Genomic DNA, 22,110 nt, shown 5'->3' on the forward strand with positions numbered 1-22,110 from the left:
AAAAGAGGAAAGAAAGGAAATCCATTTCAAATGGATTTAGAATTCTGTCTGCCTCCCTGCCAAACAATTAGTTCTTAGATGTTATTTTTTGAAACTGCTGATTACATTATTTTAGTTACATTATAATTACATGAAGAAAAGGAAGGAGAAATAAATTCTTTTGTGTAGTAATATACTCCCTGTTTGTACCTGAGAAGATTTTTTTAACCCTTGTATCTGAAAATTATTTAGATAAAATTAGAAATTCAAATAAATTTCACAAAGGGAAAATCATTATTCATAACCCATGTAGATAGAGGCCATTTAATAAGATGGTTACTATCCCCCAGATCAACTATTTTTTTTTTTGCTTTGCTTTATTTTTAGTTAATTACTCCTTTCTTCTTTTATATTGATCTTGAGTTTGATTTTGCCAAAGTTCACAAAGAATTTGAACTATATCCAGAAACTGAGATTTTGTGATCATGAAGGCTGATGACTATAACCTTAATTTAAGATGCCCAAACACTCTCAGGATATCAGTGCAAGTTCCTGGAAAAATCCTTGGAGGGGAAAATACAGTTATTATTAATATGAGGTTGTTACCCAAGGATAAGCTAAATAGACATGTTTTAAAATTATATATACAAATCAAAACATATTTTTAAATGCATGTTTTTATGTGAAAATTTTGATGATCTTGATTTTGGCAAAAAAAAATCATGATTATTATACTACATGTAACTATTGAACTAATTTTGTTATACAGAATTGAGCTTGTATTGATGAAATGATACAGTTAACAATTTTATTAATGAAACATTTAAAATCTTGTGTTTCATTGTAAATTTCCATTCAATTTGATATAGTTATATAGGGTATATAGTAAGATTTCCAAAAGGATAGTTAACAGTAGCTGTTGAAATATATTTTAGTGATAAAAGTAGTCAGAAGGGTAGGTTGTAATTAACAACTACCACATAGAAGATGACCTCAGGCAAGTTACTGATTTATCTAATACCACTCTTTATCAAAAAAAAAAGGTATAAATTAAGAAATCTAATGATGTATAATAAAGGTTTAATAAATATTTGTTCTTTGTGCATTTGGAGAGCAAAGACACAAATATTATTTGAAATCAATTACATTGGATTGTGCTTTTAAAAAGATTTTTCAAAATATTAATAGTACTCTTGAGCCCAATATTAACTGAATTCATGACTACTTAATTAGGCTCTGTAGTAATTTTCTTTATTGCATTTGTTCATTATGATAGTAGAATGAAGTTGATGCTTATTTGAATATGAGCACTTAATATCTACAAGATGCTTATATAAATTAAATCTGGTGTACAAATGTGCCTTCCTAAACAAATTTTTCCTCTCCTTTTCCTAGACAATCCCAAAGAGATGACTCGAGTGGCTGTTTTCGTGAGAATTTTGGATGTTAATGACAATGCCCCGCAATTTGCTGTGTTCTATGACACTTTTGTCTGTGAAAATGCCAGACCAGGACAGGTAAGCACCCACTGGATTTAAAAGCATAGGAAGATTTTTAATGGGCCCTTCACATATTTTTCTTCTCCTAATCTTGAGAGGAATGAGCAAACAGAGATAAAATCATTCATTGAAAGTCCCAGCAATATAATTAGAACAAACAAATAGCAAAGCCAAGTTAGTTAGTGAGTGTCAGTCCCTCAGCCGTATCCCACAGTTTGAGACACTATGGTCTGCAGCCCTCCAGGCTTATCTATGCATTGAATTCTCCAGGCAAAAATACTGGAGTGAATAGCCATTCCCATCTCCAGGGGATCTTCCTGACCCAGGAATCAAACCTGAGTCTCCTGCATTGCAGGCAGATATGAAATGGTAGCTGCAAAACTTAAAGTGTAAGAGGAAATAACTTTTTAACTTTCAAAAACAAAGACAAGTGAATAAACAAAAGGGAAAAGAAATGCTGATGTGCCATTAGATAAATATTGGTAACTGCTTGCAAGACAGGAAATGAAAATTGGGGAAAACACAAATACTTGAGATCATCAAAACATTCCATCACTATTCCAACATATGCAAATACGATTTTGGAGCAGGGCAAAAGAGCTCGCTCCTAAGGCTTAGACTTGGGTTTCATCATTACAGCAACACATAAAGTGCTAATGACTTGGTTTTCGTCCTTTAAAACATTCTTCCTATACCGGTTTTGTTTATAACTCTTCAAATCTTTTCCTCAGTGGACTCATTCTGTTGTTTGAAAAGCGCCAGCCTGTATGGTTGAAAGAAATGCTCTTAATTGGTTTGAGTGCCGTTTTCACAGAAGGGAGCTGCATGTTATAAATAATAATTGGAAATCAAACGTGTTTTATTAAAGAAAGAGAAGCCATTACGAAACTGTATTGTGTTTAGACTTCGTTTGATGCTCTTTATAAACATCAATGTCATTGTTACATTTTTATGCAAATTATATTGTGAAATAAATTCTTCCTTCGGAAGATTCTAACAGGAATTCAATAGCCTGTCTATTGTCTGAAGTGGTAAAATTGCTGCAATTGGATCCTTTTTTTTTAGTTGAAAATGTTATGGAAATGTTTAATTTGGAATATTTAAAGGACTTAGCTACTTCCGACCTACTTCTTCATGAAACAGTGTGCCCTAAAAATACCATTCCAAATAGTTCTCTGCTTGGCAGGCTCAGCATGATATAAGTTGAAGCCTTTTCTGTAGGAGATGAATTACCCACTCTGAAACTGCTGCATACATTGCTCCCTCTATGGTTATTCTATTTGATTTTCAAGAGATATCTTTTCAGAGCATTTGAGTCATTATAAGTATTCATCCCCAAATGTATTCGAAATACACAAAATAAAGGATTGTGTTTGTTTATTTTCCTTATGCCTTTTTTTCTTTTTTTGAACCTTTATCTGGCTCAGTAAATTCATATTCTTTGAACTTTTAAAAACAAGTCGGTATATTGAGGGAAAATAATCAAATCAAAGATGATGTTAATTTTTAAAAGTAATTAGTCTATTTTGACAAACTTGACAGGAAGAATATGATTATTAATTTTTGTCTAATTGGCTGCATGTGCAAAACCCTCCTATATTAGTTACTTTTAATAAGACCAGCTTGTTAGATGTCATTTTGGTCTCATAGGCAGAAACATGTTTGCTTGAACTAAACTATTAAATACTCACTGATGGAATTCTAGGTTACATCATTCTAGCAGGCAAAATCAAATAGTTATTTGATAAAGTCTTTCCTTACTGAACCTTTCTTGAAATTAATTTGTTAAGTCTGTCTTCCCTCCTTCCAGGAAAGTAGGAGCTTTGGGGGACTTCTGGATTTGCTTTAGTTATTTATAGAGTAGTTCAGTCCAACCAGTACTTCTCTGAATTAAGTGCTCTTTAAGAGCAGCATTTAAACAACATGGAACATAATTCCATTCACTTGGGGTGTGGACACAGTGAGAGTATGTTTTGTGTGCTAAGTTGCTCAGTCATGTCCAACTCTATGTGGCCCTATGGACTGTAGCTGCCAGGCTCCTCTGTTCATGGCATTTTCCAGGCAAGAATACTGGAGCAGGTTACCACTTCCTACTCCAGGGGATCTTCCCTACCCAGGGATCAAACCCACATCTCTTGCACTGCCTGCGTCTTTACCACGAGCGTCACCTGGGAAGCCCCAATGAGACAGAAATAAAGCTAATTGCCACCCCTCCTCCTTTCTTGGGGCTTCCCAGGTGGTGCTAGTGCCAAAGAACCAACCTGCCAATGAGGAAACATAAGAGACATGGGTTCAATCCCTGCTCTCTGGGTAGGGAAGATTCCTTAGGAGAAGGAAATGGCAACCCACTTCATTATTCTTGCCTGAAGAATCCCATGGGCAGAGGAACCTGGCAGGCTACAGTCCAAAGGACTGCACAGAGTCAGACACAACAGAAGCGACTTAGCATGCACAGCGCTCTTTTCTTGTCTATTCCCCATCTGAAGGGTAGAAGACTTTTTCCCCCGGGAAAAGGATGTAATTTACACATATGACTAGTCCCTTCTTATGCTTGAACAATTGAAGTCAAAAGGAGAAGAGGGCAGCAGAGGATGAGACGGTTGGATAGCATTACAGATTCAATGGCCATGAACTTGGGCAAACTCCAGGAGATAGTGAGGGACAGAGACGTCTGGTGTGCTGCAGTCCATGAGGTCGCAGAGTTGGACAAGACTTAGCAACTGGACAACAACAATGCTTGAATGAGGCAACTAGACTCCCATTTTTTTCCATTTCACAATCAGAGGACCTTGAGAAAGGGCAGAAGAGAAGACTGGCTATTTCTCTTTCTTCCATTTTCTCTCAGGCATGCCTTACTCCTTTAGTCAATAAAATATATTTTAATAATATTTAATATCACTGACTCAACATGAGTTTGAGCAAACTCTGAAAGATTGTATTAATTGCTTTATATATGTACCATCTTTTTGTTTTTATTAAATGGATAAGTCATTAGCCACAAATTCTTGCTTTAATCTTAAATTACCACTAAAAATCATAAAGTGATATTATATTTTTAAAGAAATATTTTGAATTATTTCAAGTTTAAAATTTTTTTCTGCTACTTATTCCTAATGATAAATAGTTATCTTTGTTTGGTCCAGTTATATTTCTTGTATCACTTCAAAGTAAATAATTAGGGAGTACTTTCATTTTTAGTTTTATAAGACACTATAAGAGAAAAATAATTTAATATGGAATAGTTAAAATAATTTATTTTTCTAATTATTTTACAGTTTTAAACTTCATTTGGGTTCAATCACTCAGTCATGTCCGACTCTTTGCGATCCCATGGACTACAGCACACCAGGCTTCCCTGTCCATCCACCAACTCCCAGAGCTTAAAATTCCCTTTTTAATCAATAAAACACCAGTAACAAACATTTCCATCAAATATCCATGTAATATTAAATTGAGTTAATGCAGGGAAAAGTATATTCCTTTAAGAATAAATTTGACCATTTATATAGTCATTGATACACATATTTAACAACTTTTGAAACCTTCTTGAAAAATATGCAAAAAACACATAAAATGTTATTATACATATAAGTTAAGGAAAAACTGATGTTTATGCAAAAATATATAGCTGTTATATATGTATAATATTAATTATTATATAATATATTCAAAGTAGTGATATGATCATTGTATAAGGTGTTAAATTTTCTACTTTGTTACTAGATAGCCTTTTATATTTTCTTATCCTGAAGTAAATCAGAGCTAACCCTTATAAAATAACCATTTTCCATAGTATGTATATGTTGAATCAAAAAATATATAATTCTATTGAGAATGCAAATAAATGATTACTCTAAAAATAGATAATGTTTGTCTTTCCTTTATAAAGTTATGCATAATGATTCTATAAAATCTCTACATTCTTTGAATAGTTTTCACTCTATTTTTGATGAAGAAGAAAGCTATAATCACAATAACTCTCTAAATTTTCCTACATTAAATAACTCTTCTAGATAAATGTTTAAACATATATGAAATACCTACTTATTTCAAATGCTATATCTAAATTCTTAAAACTATAAAGAATACTATGTTATTGCTCATTATTTTAATTAAAAAATGGATAGTATTTAGGAGACACTGACAGTGAAAAAATTTAAGAGAAAGAAACAAAATTGAGGAGAGTGAGAGAGAGAGTGTTGCTGTTGTGTAATAAAAGGATAGAAGAACTGAAATAAAGATGCATGCTTATAAGGAAGAAAATAATTGTCTTTAAAAATGTTAGACAAAAAAAGTTAGACAAATTTGATATTAAAAATTAAATATAAAGAAGATTCTAGCCATGGAAGTTTGATAAATGGACTTTTTTTTTTTTCCTCTTCTACAGCTAATACAGACTATAAGTGCAGTAGACAAAGATGATCCTTTAGGTGGACAGAAATTTTTCTTCAGTTTAGCTGCTGTTAATCCAAACTTCACAGTACAAGACAATGAAGGTAAATTTTGGAATGTGTTCATTATGATTTAAGGTGACTTAACAAGAAATTTTCCCTAAATTAACAGCTACATATACATGATATATTAATTTATAGATCTATTTGCAAAGGTTTGTTTTCATTGCATTTTTAATAAGATATTTTGATAATTTCTTACTTAACAGAATTTACATTGTTGAATTTTAAATAATAAAATACATGAAAGAAGATAGTATATGGGTATTAATGAAAAGACTGGGTCTTGCAAACTTCGAAAGGTCAGAAATAATCAGTTCTTATAACAAAATAGTGGGACACACAGGAAAATGAATGTCTTGGTGAAACTCTTGTGGAAACTTCAATGAGATTTAGCAGCAACAGATTCACCAAAGTCTAAAGGCCTAGAAGAGACAAAAGAAAAAAAAAAAAAAGAAAGAAAGAAAGAAAAAAGCAGCCACGTTAGCCTGTGAGGGAATTGAGTCCAAAAACATAGTTGGCAAAGACAAGATACACTATTTTCCTCTATAACATATGAATTTTATATGTGATCAAAAATACTAAACATGTTTATTGAATTCTTTAAAAAACAAAAGCAGAAGTGAAACAGGCATGTTGTTCTAGAGCTGCTATAGATATAATTATATATTCTTGCAAGAAATATAATAACTACATTGACATATGTACAATACCTTCCATATATGTATACTGGCAGAGCGAGGTTGCTATAGTACATCTGGTTGGCTTTCAGAATGTCAGAAAGCAGTTTAGGATAATGGATAGTTTTACACTGAGCAACTACTCATTTTTAATATCATAGGATTTTTGCACAAATCAGTTGAAGAGAGTGCATCAGTTGGTAACATCTGTTTACTAAATTTGAGCTTCTGAAATGTCTGTGTTTTCTGTCCCTCTGTGTGTTAGTCACTCAGTCGTGTCTGACTCTTTGAGACCCCATGGACTACTTTGCCTGACAGTCTCCTCTGTCCATGGGATTCTCCAGGCAAGAATACTGAAGCCGGTTCCTATTCCCTTCTCCAGGGGATCTTTCTGACCCAGGGATGGATCCTGGGTCTCCTGCATTGCAGCCAGATTCTTTACTGCCTGAGCCATCAGGGAAGCCATTCTACCCCTCTGGACACTTAAAATAACTGTGATTGGAAAAATTAACATAGAATTCATAGATAAAATGCAAAATGCCCAATTACATCTGAATTTCAGGAAAACAACACCCATCATTTTAATTTGCTGAATCTGGTAACTTAAACATAGAATTTAGATGTGGCATTCTTTGTCCTGAGTTGACAATATTGAGCCTCTTTCTAATTGTATTTTAACTTGTTTTATATTCTTGTTAAACTGAGCTCTGGATCTCAACAAGCCACCTCTCAATTTTGAAAAGGAATAGAGACTTGAAGTAGCACTGTCTTATCACAGCATTTCACAGTTACTGGGGAAACAATTCAAGGCTAATCTTAATTAATTTTTGATAAATAGTACCATTTTCCTATAGTAGGTAGAGTTCCTGATCCTATGGCTAAAGCCGTAAGAATACAAACCTGAACATAACTAACTAGAATACCAGTAAAGTCTGATGGAATATTTGATTTAATCTTGCGTAAATTCACTATTTTCTATTAATGGGTGAATTTTGAAAGAAATTCCAATGACAGACATCACCTTAAAGTTGATTTCTTGAGAAAATACCCTTGCATTTATCTATATCCTCATCTTAAAAATCTTTCAATTCTCCATCTTTTTAAAAATACATTTCCTGCCTCTGTGATACTACACTCGGTATCCCATGCAATCTCTCACTTTTCACTAATTTACAGATCAACAGCTTTATTATATGATGATTTTCTGAATACTTAATAAAATGATTTGTATAGAATGGTTAAACTGAAAGTCGCTCAGTTGTGTTTGACTGTTTGTGACCCCATGGACTGTCCGCTCAGTCGTGTTTGACTCTTTGTGACCCCATGGACTGTCCCCTCAGTCGTGTTTGACTCTTTGTGACCCCATGGACTGTACAGTCCGTGGAATTCTTCAGGCCAGAATATTGGAGTGGGTAGCCTTTCCCTTCTCCAGAGGATATTCCCAATCCAGGGATCAAACCCAGGTCTCCCTCATTGCAGGTGGATTGTAAAACTTCTTTTGGCTCGTTAACGTATCAAAACTATTGTAGGCAAAATTAAGATTTTGAAATTTTTGAAAAGTTAAAAGTCTAAGCAAGAAGATTATAAAAATACTCACATGCATAAAAATGATTTATTTTAGTGTAGGTTTGTGAAAGGAAGAGTTGTATCTTAACACTTATTCTAAGAGAAATCAAAATTGCAAAATTATCAGAGTTACATTTGATTTTTTAAATTTGCATGTGCATATCTGTTTTGCTAGTCTACTTCCTAGCTTATGTAGTAATCTACTGATGTAGTAAGATTTAACTTCTTGATAAAATTTTGGAAATGATTACTTTATGTTCAACCAATATATTGCAAAAATATTGTCACTTCTCTACTTTTACAATTTTGCCATGCTTCTTGTTTGATTTAGCAATTGACTAACATTCCCTTACCTACACTGGCATCTTAAACAGCCCTTGGGGTGGCTAAACAAGACCCAGCACATTGGACAAAATAGTGTGAAATTATCATCCATGTATATTTATTTTTCAGTATTTGTTATATAGAGCTAGAAGAAATATTATTAATTCACAACCCAAATTTGAGGATACTGGATGAGTTATCAGATAAAGGAAATATCAGTAGCAATGTACTAGGTAGTAGGATGGAAGCTAGATTAAGTCCCTACTTCTTTCAGCATGTCTGTCAGGCACTCTTACATTAGTGTCTTCCACCAGCTATTTAAGTTATGCAATGAATTAATTTTAATGGATGGAAATCCAAGTTCAAAAATATTAAGTAATTAGCTCACTGTTCTTCATATATTGGGACTTCTGAAAGTTTTTGACTGTATTATTGATTCTGAAAGTGCTACTACCTAATATTTTTCTTCATGAGTATTAAGATTAATGTGTGTGTGTTTTGTGTGTGGACACATACATTTGTAAACAAAAACCATTTACTATGATTTTTTTCTTTGGTATGCATTTTTTCTTTTCTTTTGAATGTTTTGAAAAACCATATGCTACCATCTCGAGACTTCCCTGGTGGTTCAGATGGTAAAGTGTCTGCCTACAATGTGGGAGACTCAGGTTCAATCCCTGGGTTGGGAAGATCTCCTGGAGCAGGAAATGGCAACCCACTCCAGTATTCTTGCCTGGAAAATCCCATGGATGGAGGAGCCTGGTGGGTTATAGTCCAAGGGGTCGCAATGAGTCGGACATGACTGAGCGACTTCACTTCACTATAGTCTTGATAAATGATCCGGTTATAAAAATCCACCATTTTGAACATGTGTGAGAATTAGTTAAACATTTAATAAGTAATCATGCTATTAGAGTCCTCAAACTATCTTATTTATTTTATTTATATTTGAATTGCCTTGACTCCTCAAACTAGCTTATTTATCTTATCTATATTCAAATTGTCATGTATACATTTGATAACAATTTTGTGTTTTAAAAAGACACTTTTTTATTTTTATTTTTTTATTTTTTTTTATTTTATCATACTTATGTGTTAAACCATGGTGATCAGGATGAGACAAACCCACTGTCCCCAGCTATTTTTAATATGTTAAAATTTATTTTAGATAACACTGCCAGAATTTTAACCAGAAAAAATGGATTCAATAGACATGAAATAAGCACTTACCTCTTGCCCGTGGTGATTTCGGACAACGATTACCCGATTCAGAGCAGCACGGGCACGCTCACCATCCGAGTGTGTGCCTGCGACAGCCAAGGCAACATGCAGTCCTGCAGCGCCGAGGCCCTGCTCCTGCCTGCTGGGCTCAGCACGGGCGCCTTGATCGCCATTCTCCTCTGCATCATCATTCTGCTGGGTAAGAAGGGTTAGGGGAAATGTGCTTATTTCCTAGATGGCTTACTTCCCTGTGTCTGTAAGAAGTGTTTCTATTAAAATTGCTGTTGTTGTTGTTTAGTTGCTAAGTCCTAAGTTCCCCTTGATTGGGGGAAATAACCAAGATGGAATCCCTCTAAAGCTTTTGTAGTGAAGAAAGTAAAAGTGATAGTGTGTCAGTTGTGTCTGGCTCTTTGTGACCCTGTAGAAAGTAGCCCGCCAGGCTCCTCTGCCTATGCAATTTTCCAGGCAAGAATACTGGAGTGGGCTGCCATTTCCTTCTCCAGGGGATCTTCCCAACCCTGGGGTCGAACCCTAGTCTCCTGCACTGCAGGCGGATTCTTTGCTGCTGAGCCACTAAGAAACCTGGTCTATTAAAATATTTCCCCCAAAACTAACCCCTGAGGGTAAGCCAGATATCAATTAACCAAGACTGTTGTTTATATTAAAATACATCTGATCAGATGAAGTCATGACCTGTCTTTCTTAAATAATGAAACTGAAAGTTGGAGATATTTAAAAGATTTTGCAAGGTTACACAATTTCTGAGTGGCTAAGCCAAGGCCAGGCACCTCACTGTTGTCATTGTGTACAAAGTTTTTCAGTAAAGTTCATTTCCACTTTTTTCTTATTATAGTTGGACGAAGTACTCACTATGATACCTCTTTACTGTTGAATGTTAACAAAACCCTTTATCTGGTTCACTTGTCCCTAAAACGACAATATTTGATTCTATAACCCAGAGCAAATTGCTTTATAACTGCTTTTGAATTAAAAGTCAGATTGCTTACTCTCTAGTTGCATTATCTTAAAACTGTTGTGAGTATTCCTGTGACCCTAATGAAAAAACACTCTACCTGACATTTTAAGAAGCAGTGAAATGAACTAAGATTTTGAAGCCAGTCTTAGTAAATTTAATTATCCTCATTATTAGAAACTTTTTTTACTGTGTAAGATCATTTAGTTGATAACAAGCTGTCTGAGGTTTTAAATCATTAGATCACAAGTTTATGTGTGGGCACAAATTATGAATTTAGACAAAATAAAAGGTCATATTTTCTCAAAAACTTGTAGAATAAACAGTTTCTTTCTCTTGGTGGTGGCCTATTTATTTTTTAATCCCTTTGAAGGTCAAGAATAGTTGTCAATGGATTAAAACTTTCTTTTTTGTTGCATTTTAAAAAGCCCCTTGTTTGCTCTCTTAGACCAGCTTGAGGGCTAGAAGTCTTACAGTTCTAAGTTAATAAAAGAGAAAAACATAATTTAATGCCACTTTACATAATAATATAATTGCCTTCGTTCAGGCTGCCACACCAGAATGCCTTAGACTGGTAGCTTGAACCACAGAAATTTATTTCTCAGAGTCTGGAGACAGGGAAGTTCAAGATCGAGTCCGAGATTTTATGTTTGGTGAGGGCATACTTCCTCTTTCATGAATGGCTGTCTCGTCTTATATCCTCACATGGAAGACAGTAATCATCTCTCTCGTGCCTCATTTGTTCTTTTAAGTTTTAAAATTTCATTTACTTATTTTTAAAATTACTTCATTTATTTATTTTATTTTTGATTGTGCTGGGTCTTCATTGCTGTATGGGGACTTTCTCCAGTTGCAGAAAGTAGAGGCTGCTCTCTAGCTGTGGTGTTTGGGCTTTGCATTGTGGTGACTTCTCTTGTTTCAGGCTCTCGGGAGAGCAGGTTCATTAGCTGTGGTACCCAGGCCTAGTTGCTCCATGATATGTGGAATCCTCCCAGACCAGGAACTGATCTGTGTCCCCTGCATTGGCAGGCAGACTCCTATTCACTAAACCACCAGGGAAGTCCTTGTGTCCCTTTTTATAAGAACCCTAATCCCACTCACTCAGGAGGGTTCTACTTCCATGACCTAACTACATCCCAAAGACTACACCTCTATGTACCATCACGTTGGGAATATATTTAGGCTTTAAGATGTGAATTTGTAGGAGACACATTAAGTCCCTGATAGCTCAGTTGGTAAAGAATCCACCTGCAATGCAGGAGATCCTGGTTTGATCCCTGGATTGGGAAGATCCCCTGGAGAAGGGAAAGGCTACCTACTCTAGTATTCTGGCCTAGAGAATGCTATGGACTGTATAGTTGCAAAGAGTCGGACATGACTGAGCGACTTTCAGTTCACTTCATTAAGTCTAGACCTGTAATATATCCAATATCCTTTAAATGTTTGTTCTAATGAGGTTAAGAATATATATGTATTCATATAAGTACCTGGTAAGATCTTTTCCCTTCCTTTCCTCATCTAATTGAATTCACACCTGTTTTTCCAAATCATAATTTTTAAAGGATTATGATCAAAATGTTTTGGAATACTGAATGAAGGCGGAAAACTAACACACCCAATGGGAAATTGATTTTAACATTCTCCTTTCATACTTTTACCATTATTATGATTACAAAAGTAATAAGTGTATTATTATTGAAACCCTCCCATAGGAGTAGGGAAATATCCTGTGTGAGTGACACAAACTTCTACTTGTGGATCTATACTCATTATTAAGATACATCTAGTTGAGATTCATTTTCTGTTGATGGGTGGGGCTGTGTTCCCTCCCTGTTATTGACCTCCAGCCAAACTATGGTGGAGGTAATGAAGATAATGGTGACCTCCATCTAAAGGTCCCACGTAGGCACTGCTACACCCAGTGCCCCCAACCCTGCAACAGGCCACTGCCAACACACACCTCTGTCAGAGACTCCTGGGCACTCAAAGGCAAGTCTGGGTCAGTCTCTTGTGGGGTCACTGCTCCTTTCTCCTGGGTCCTGGTACACACAAGCTTCTGTTTGTGCCCTCCAAGACTCTGTTTCCCCAGTCCTGTGTAAGTTCTGGTGGTTCTATGGTGGGTTTAATGGTTACCTCCTTCAAGAGGGCTTATGCCAGACCCAGATATGCTGTAACTAAAGCCCCTGCCCCTGCAGCAGTCCACTGCTGACCCATACCTCCTCAGGAGACACTCAAACACAGGTCTGTCTCAGTCTCTGTGGGGTCTCTGGGTCATGGTGCACACAAGGTTTGTTTAAGCCCTCCAAGCAAAAGGCAAGGGAAAAAAGGAAAGATATACCCCTTTGAATGCAGAGGTCCAAAGAATAGCAAAGAGAAATAAGAAAGCCCTTCTCAATGATCAATGCAAAGAAATAGAAGAGACAATAGAATGGGAAAGACTAGAGATCTCTTCAAGAAAATTAGAGATACCAAGGGAATATTTGATGTGAATATGGGCTCAATAAAGGGCAGAAATGGTATGGACCTAACAGAAGCAGAAGATATTAAGAAGACGTGGCAAGAATACACAGAAGAACTATACAAAAAAGATCTTCACAATCCAGATAATCATGATGGTGTGGTTACTCACTTAGAGCCAGACATACTGGAATGTGAAGTCAGGTGGGCCTTAGGAAACATCACTATGAACAAAGCTAGTGGAGGTGATGGAATTCCAGTTGAGCTATTTTAAATCCTAAAAGATGATGCTGTGAAAATGCTGCACTCAATATGCCAGCAAATTTGGAAAACTCAGCAGTGGCCACAGGACTGGAAAAGGTCAGTTTTCATTCCAATCCCAAAGAAAGGCAATGCCAAAGAATGCTCAAAGTACCACACAATTACACTCATCTCACACACTAGTAAAGTAATGCTCAAAATTCTCCAAGCCAGGCTTCAGCAATACGTGAACTGTGAACTTCCAGATTTTCAAGCTCGTTTTAGAAAAGGCAGAGGAACCAGAGATCAAATTGCCAACATCCATTGGATCATCAAAAAAGCAAGAGAGTTCCAAGAAAACATCTATTTCTGCTTTATTGACTATGCCAAAGCCTTCAACTGTGTGGATCACAATAAACTGTGGACAATTCTGAAAGATATGGGAATACCAGACCACCTGACCTGTATGCAAGTCAGGAAGCAACAGTTAGAACTGGACATGGAACAAGAGATTATTTCCAAATTGGAAAAAGGAGTACATCAAAGCTGTATATTGTCACCCTGCTTATTTATCTTATATGCAGAGTACATCATGAGAAACTTTGGGCTGGATGAAGTAAAGCTGGAATCAGGATTGCTGGGAGAAATACCAATAACCTCAGATATGCAGATGACACCACCCTTTTGGCAGAAAGTGCAGAAGAACTAAAGAGCCTCTTGATGAAAATGAAAGAGGAGAGTGGAAAAAGTTGGCTTAAAACTCAACATTCAGAAAACCAAGATCATGGCATCTGGTCCCATCACTTCATGGGAAATAGATGGTAAGCAATGGAAACAGTGAGAGATTTTATTTTGGGGGGCTCCAAAACCACTGCAGATGGTGATTGAAGCCATGAAATTAAAAGATGCTTGCTCCGTGGAAGAAACGTTATGACCAATCTAGACAGCATATCAAAAAGCAGAGACATTACTTTGCCAACAAAGGTCCATCTAGTCAAAGCTATGATTTTTCCAGTAGTCATGTGTGGATGTGAGAACTGGTCTATAAAGAAAGCCGAGTACCGAAGAACTGATGCTTTAGAACTGTGGTGCTGGAAAAGATTCTTCAGAGTCCCTTGCACTGCAAGGAGTTCCAACCAGTCCATCCTAAAGGAAATCAGTCCTGACTATTCATTGGAAGGACTGATGCTGAAGCTGAAACTCCAATACTTTGGCCACCTGATGCTAAGAGCTGACTCATTTGAAAAGACCCTGATGCTGGTGAAGATTGAAGGTGGGAGGAGAAGGGGATGACAGAGGATGAGATGGTAGAATGACATCAGCAACTCAATACATGTGAGTTTGAGTAAACTCTGGGAGTTGGTGATGCACCGGGAGGCCTGGGGTACTGCAGTCCTTGAGGCCGAAAAGTTTGGACAGGACTGAGAGACTGAGCAAACAGGCGAGTTGAGGTTCATACATGATTTTTGTAGTTAATTCAGTGTAGAAATTTGAATTCACTTTTGCCATCATGTGATCCAGCATTTTCTTTAATCTCATGAGTCATATATATTTTCATGGACAATCTGGTAAATGTCTAAGCCAATAATGTCTAAATAATGTGGTCCCCCCCCCCCCCAGTAATTAAGGTGCTCCAGGAATAGCACAAGGAAAAAAAAAGTACATAGATCCATCATCAAAGCTATTTAACAGATATGAATACTTTATATCTTGTGAAGAAAGCTGCCTTTTTAATATTGCATACCAATGTAAAACTATGGGCGTATGTTTGCCCTTCTTAGTTGTTTTATTTGAAACTGAATTTGATTTGGGTCTTTTTTATACAACATCTTATGTCACTATTTAATGCAAAATATAAATGTTATCTACCATCAGGAACTATCTTTAAACTGTTCTTAGAAAAATAGGCAAGTCACAATATTTCAAAAACTCTTACACATTGCTTTAAAAATAATTCAGAATCACTGTTCTTAAACTCTAACCATGCTAGTAAATCCTTCAACACTCCCCTCTCCTCTCACCATGGCCCCCTCCAACCCTGCAAAAAAAAAAAAAAAAAATTAAGGAAGTGCAAAATTAATTCTAAATTCTAACCTGTTCCAGAAAAACCTAAATAACTGAAACTCTTTTATAACACCTCCCCTTGTTATTTATAGAGTGTTCAGACGGATCTCTAATGCACCTTTTTTTCCCCTTTTTCTTTTCTGAAGTTATAGTAGTACTGTTCGCAGCTCTGAAGAGACAGCGGAAGAAAGAGCCTCTGATCTTGTCTAAAGAAGACATCAGAGACAACATCGTGAGCTATAACGATGAAGGTGGAGGCGAGGAGGACACTCAGGCCTTTGATATCGGCACCTTGAGGAATCCGGCCGCTATTGAGGAAAAAAAGCTGCGACGAGATATTATTCCAGAAACCTTATTTATCCCCCGGAGGACTCCGACGGCCCCGGATAACGCGGACGTCCGGGATTTCATCAATGAAAGGCTCAAGGAGCACGACCTGGATCCCACGGCGCCTCCCTACGACTCGCTTGCTACCTACGCCTACGAAGGGAACGACTCCATCGCCGAGTCTCTCAGTTCCTTGGAATCAGGTACCACTGACGGAGACCAAAACTACGATTACCTCCGAGAATGGGGCCCTCGGTTTAACAAGTTGGCAGAGATGTACGGCGGCGGGGAAAGCGACAAAGACGCTTAACCTGGGATGTCTGTTCTGCTCCGGCAAGAGGAAGTTAACTTGACCCACACCGTCTCCACTTCACCATGTTTGATATTCCAGGAGAATTTTCCTGCCACTCAGCACAGTTTTCTTTCCCCATTTCCTTTTTAATTTGTTCATTAATTACATTAATTCTTCCCTGTAGGATGTCTCATGGAATATATACGACGTTTTATTTAATCACTTCCAAGAGCCAAAGCTATGGAAATTTAGTGTCGTCCATCTTAGGAAATAAAAGATAATTTCAGAATCATGAACAGGATAGTCCTCCCTTAAACAACCTCACAGACAAGCCGCTTCTCTTAGGTACATGCCCTGCCCTTGCAAATGAAGCTTTTAAAAAGGTGAAGAAAAATTTTAAAGTATATCCTGTTCTGTACATTAAATAAAACAAAAAACAAAAACATGTATATGTGATGTTAGTAGATGTGATATGCAACCTGGTATACAAATGTTTGTGCAATTTCATTTCATCAAATTCTATCTGCTAATGTTTTATATTTATATTTTTGTATTTATTTTTAAAAAATAAACCAGTTTTTACAACTACCTTGTCTCTAGCTTCTTTTTTTCCCCCCTAGGAAGAAAGCCTTCTCCAGGGACTAAATATTTTGATAGAAAATTACACTGAATGCAGGTAAGAACACAAAGTTGTTATAATTACTATTGAGTAACCAAATCGGTATGATTTACATAAGAATTATTTTTCCAACAGTCTTACTATTCTGTGATATGTGAAAAACCCTTACATTAAAAGTGATTGTCATTTACAGATCGCCTATAAATTTACCATGTAAGAAAATTTAAAACATGGCCATCTTTATGCTAAATATCCCCAAACACCAGCAATGCAGTTATTTCATTTTGTTTTTAACTCACTAAAATAATATCTGAAAGAATGAAACGTTTTCTTATTTTTGTATGACATTTGTGCTATTCAGGTTTATGGGCAATAATAGTTCAGACAGATTTCATACTGAAATAATCTTTTAATGGAAAATATGCTTACCTCCCACAGTGACTTTGAAATGCTCATAATGACAGTAATAATGCTGACTATTCCATTAAGATACAGCAATGTAATTATGTAAAGTTTCCAGAAATCCATTACATATTACATATTTGTAACAAAGTCTGTTTTTCTGTCAATGAATGATTGAATAGAAAGGAGAAGAAGTACTGACTGTTAATTATCCAGAGTTCCTGAGATTCAGGGAAGCCAACTACCACTAACTGATGCTTCTTTTCTCAAGATCCAAACATTATTTATTCACAAATGGAGCACTTTGTTGGGTCTACACTAGGAAGTCACATCCCCTGCCGAGTTGATCGTAAACAATACCAAAGATCTGTGTGCTTTCCAATTAGTGAAAATGGTATGCTTTTGGAGTGAGTCAGAGGGCAATATTGACATATCCTTAATGCAGAATTAAGTTTTTCAATATTCTTGAATGATTTTTTTCCCCCAGCTTCCAGGCTAAAAGATGTACATCCCTCTGACCACAGAGGTTTTAGTTTTCATAGTAATATAATCATGAAAGAAAAACAACCCATGTGTTTTAATTAAAATTACAGTTACATTAGAAAGTAAAGTGACACATCAGACCACAGGAAAGCCTAAGTTGGTCAGCTTCCTATATTCCAAGAACCCATTCTCACACTCAGAAAGTTGACTTTCAGAAAGACAAAATTTAAGGGAAAAAAGAATGTTTAATCATACATGTGGAACTAAAGAGAAAACATTTTATTCAAAGAAAATCAGCAAAAAATGGAAAAGATAAAAGAAAGTATATCTCAAGAGCATTTTACATTAGTTATGTTCAAACTATAGTATTCATCTGATTGAAAATTAGTTTAAAGAGTTCCAGCATTAGTTATTTTTATTAATATTAGATGTCAGTAATTAGAATTCTTATTTGAATATTTACAATTATACTCATTCAGATAATTTCAGACTGACACTAACTTGCTCTGCCATTTACTTTGTCATCCAATTTTTATATATTTTAAGAATCAGTGAGCTCTAGCATCATTCAAACCAGGCTTACAAAAATTCTTTTTTAAAGAGATTGATTAACAGGCTTCTTTGGCAATATAAGATCTATATTGCACAGAAATCATTTTTAAAAGTATTGAGACAGTTCTTGGTATCAGATACTCTAATATTTTTTGATAATGAAGGTGATGTGTTATATAATTAATTTCTTGGAGATTCTGAAACTAAAAAGTATACCTACAATGATGGGCTCAGACTGTAAGTTTCTCTTACACTTTGCTCTCCCAAAGGCATGCCCAATATATAGATTATTCTATGTCCACAATTTCTTTTATAGTGGGGAAAAACATCTCTCAGTGACATGCTGATTTTATGAGACAACTATGCACCTATTCCTTCATGCATCAATTATTTTGATCACTTATTGTAAAAATCAATATTCTAGGTACTAGAGATGTAATATTAATAATCATATGTGATTTTTATATATGCATGTAATTTCTCTACTAATGCAAATAGGGGGGGTGTAAAATAGTTACCCAAACAGAATTTGTAACAAAATATCTATTACTAACTTTTTAAAGCAATATGAAAAGTAATTATTTTGTTGCCCTTTTTCATGTTTTAAATATTCAGATAAGAGAAATAAAATGGTTTACAAATGTTTGGTCATTAGAAATGGTGATTAAGTTAATCAGTTCCCCTTTTTATATTTTCAACAAAATATCAAAGAAAATCTATGTAACAATAAAGTCATGCTCTTAGTCTGAGTTTTTCTCCATATATAAGTAGATATTGTCACACAACTGCAAGAGTTCCAGACATTTTTGGTATACTCAAACATATAAACCATGAGTAATTAGATGTTTGGGTTTCCTTGGTGGCTCAGATGGTAAAGAATCCACCTGCAATGCAGGAGACCTGGGTTCGATTCCTGGGTTGGGAAGATCCCCTGGAGAAGGGCATGGCAGCACTCCAGTATTCTTGCCTGGAGAATCCCAATGGACTGTAGCCCACCAGGCTCCTCTGTCCATGGGGTTGCAGAGTTGGACTTGACTGAGCGACTAAGCACAGCACAATTAGATGTTTAGAACAGTCTAAAATAAATAAATTTAAGATTAAGAATTGAGAATTAGGGATGTCTACATATTCAGGTTCATTTATCAACACATCTACTGTGAAAGTGAAAGAAAGTGAGGGCTTCCCTGGTGGCTCAGAGATTAAAGCATCTGCCTGCAATGCAGGAGACCTGAGTTTGATCCCTGGATTGGGAAGATCCCATGGAGAAGGAAATGGCAACCCACTCCAGTATTCTTGCCTGGAAAGTCCCATGGACAGAGGATCCTGTGTGGGCTATACTCCACAGGGTAGCAAAGAGTCGGACACGGATGCCTTCAACATGCGTTCACCAGCTACGGCCCTCCCTGTGGGCACTGGCTTACCCTCTACTGTAGCTCCTTACCCAGTGGCCTTGTGCCTGGGTGGGCACCCCTGGGTGGCTCTGAAGAACTAGGCAACTGCAGTTGCTGGTGGCAGTGAAGGGACCCTCCCTGACTCACATGCGGCCCCTCCAGACCTATTACAAATGCCCCCTGTTCCTGAGCTTGAGGTAAAATAGACCCTTGGGGTCCTCTTTCACCTGGCTGTCAGCCCTTCCTATTGCTCTCTGAGAGTGCAGGATTGGCCTAGAGAGAGGGGGCTCCAGCTTAGACATCCTATGGGATGAAAATAATGTTAAGATACAGCATATGGTTAATTTTGCTTAGCTGCTGGAGACAACTGAGTCTTTCCTTCTTCACTCCAATGTTTCATTCAACACCAAGACTTTTTAGTTGTTGTGGACCATACCTTTATGGGCAAATTTCCCCATCCAAGAAGTTGAAAACATTTCATCTTCAAGACGAACACAGAATCCCATCATTTTTCACCATTTCCATTGCCAGCCTGAACCATCAACCCCTGCTTTCTTGATTATTAGCAGCACTTAACTTCCCTAACTGTTCTCTCTCCTATCGCCTTGTCCCACTTACACTCCACCATCAGCACTGAGATCAAAGAAATATTTTTTTAAATGAATTTCCCATTTAATTGTTCCCTGGTTCTAAACTCTCTCCTTCCTTATTTTACTCAAGAGTAGAAGGCAAGCTCCTTATAATGTCCTAAAGTCCTCTCTGGAACCATTGACCTCATCTCCCATTTATTTACTCCAGTTCCCATTTATTTACTCTCACTCTTTGCTGTTCCCCTCTGACTTCATGTGTGTGGCCATTCCTTCTACCTCCCACTGTGTCCTTACTTTCCTCAGGTTCTTTATGAAATGCTATTTTAATTCAGGTTCTCCCTGTCCACCTTACTTAATGGGAAGTCCCTCAGTCGTGTTGGACTCTTTGCGATCCCATGGACTATACAGTCCATGGAATTCTTCAGGCCAGAATACTGGAGGGGTAGCCTTTCCCTCCTCCAGGGAATCTTCCCAACCCAGGGATTGAACCCAGATCTCCCACAATGCAAGTGGATTCTTCACCAACTGAGTTATAGGGAAGCCCTGAGCTATAAGGGAAGCCCAAAGTCTCTCAGTCGTATCCGACTCTTTGTGACCCTTACTTAGAGTTATAGAATTTCCCTAGGCTGACCCATTGCTCCTACACTGCAGTGGTTTTCTCCCTAATACTACTGTTTTAGTGTGTTATATGACTGATTTGTTACTCTAATTATTTTCTGTTTCTTTCAAATAGAATGTGAAATTCAAGACAGCATGGATTTTGTGTTTTGTTCATCGTGCTGTCCAATAAACAAAATATATCTGTCTGTTTAGGAATTCAATAAACACTTGGAAGAATTCATAAATATTGTGCTACTTATCACACATTATTATACTAAAAATTTAAATGTATATGTGTACATATTATGCTTATGATATTTCTGTCTCCTCCTTTTTAGATAGTGAACTACTCAAGGTTATAGGAGGTGTTTCTTTGTTCACTTACCAGGAACCATTTTACTTCAAGACTAATAAAGTACTTAGTACTTGAGTATTGTTTTAGGATAAATGTTGATTAGCCAATGATTATCTTAGCTAATAGCTCTAGGAAACTAGAGGCGCATCTTTTTAAAAATTTTAATATGAAAATTTTGTCATATATTTACTTTTGATACGATTTCAGATTCAACGTTGTAGCTAACCTTTAAGAAATTACCACTCACTGATTTTTTGTATAGTATTACAGCAAAGAAGAATTTCCACAATTATCTGAAAAGACTTTTAAGATACTTCTCTCTTTTCCAGCTACTTATCTGGGCGAGGCCAGATATTCATTATATACCTCAACCAAAACAACGTATCACATCAAATTAAAGACAGAAGCAGAGAAGGACACACAAATCTGAGAAAGGCAAAACAATGTTTTAAATGAAGTTATATGGTAAATGTGTTTGGAATATTTACAAAGTGCTGAAAAGTATAATAGTGAGAACTGACATAAAGTAAATTAAGTGCTAGAGGAAGAAAACTGACTAACTTTTCAAGTTCTGTTCTGATGTGACTGGAGTCTGGGACATGACTTTCAGGAAATTAAGATTGCAAAAACTCAAATTTAGGGACAGTTGATCAGGGAAAGTTTTGAGAAAGATTATAATGAAAGGGAACAGAAGACCTGAGCCCCCAGGAAGACTATCCTGCTTCTTTGCCAAAAGGCACTGGCGTTCAATGTTTGGATTGATCTGCTTCTTTCTTGTAGTCTTTTTTTGTTTGTTTCCTACAGTCTGTGATTACTAGCATAGAGTTCTGTTTGTATTTTCTTGATTACTTTTAAATATCTCACTTGTTGAAACTGCAAAAATATACCAAGCTACTGATGTGCAAAGAGAACAGCCTGCAAATTGACCTAGGCATGGATACTTCCTCCATGGCTCAGCGGTAAAGAATCTGCCTGCAATGCAGGAGATGCTGGTTCAATCCCTGGGTCAGGAAGATCCCCTGGAGGAGGGCATGGTAACACACTC

The 22,110-nt window shown here is 36.4% G+C and overlaps 1 protein-coding gene across 1 annotated transcript in view; it reads left to right on the forward strand.

Moving 5' to 3' along the window:
- The window catches only part of CDH10 (cadherin 10), a 185,071-nt gene extending 168,508 nt beyond the window's left edge, over positions 1-16,563 (forward strand). The window contains exons 9-12 of the mRNA XM_061129639.1: positions 1,375-1,496; positions 5,866-5,974; positions 9,668-9,919; positions 15,601-16,563. Coding sequence (XP_060985622.1) covers positions 1,375-1,496; positions 5,866-5,974; positions 9,668-9,919; positions 15,601-16,091 — 974 coding nt within the window. The 3' untranslated portion in view covers positions 16,092-16,563. The remainder of the gene's footprint in view (positions 1-1,374; positions 1,497-5,865; positions 5,975-9,667; positions 9,920-15,600) is intronic.
- Positions 16,564-22,110: the final 5,547 nt, after the last annotated feature.

This window comes from Dama dama, chromosome 25, assembly GCF_033118175.1.
Source record: "Dama dama isolate Ldn47 chromosome 25, ASM3311817v1, whole genome shotgun sequence".
NCBI lineage: Eukaryota > Metazoa > Chordata > Mammalia > Artiodactyla > Cervidae > Dama > Dama dama.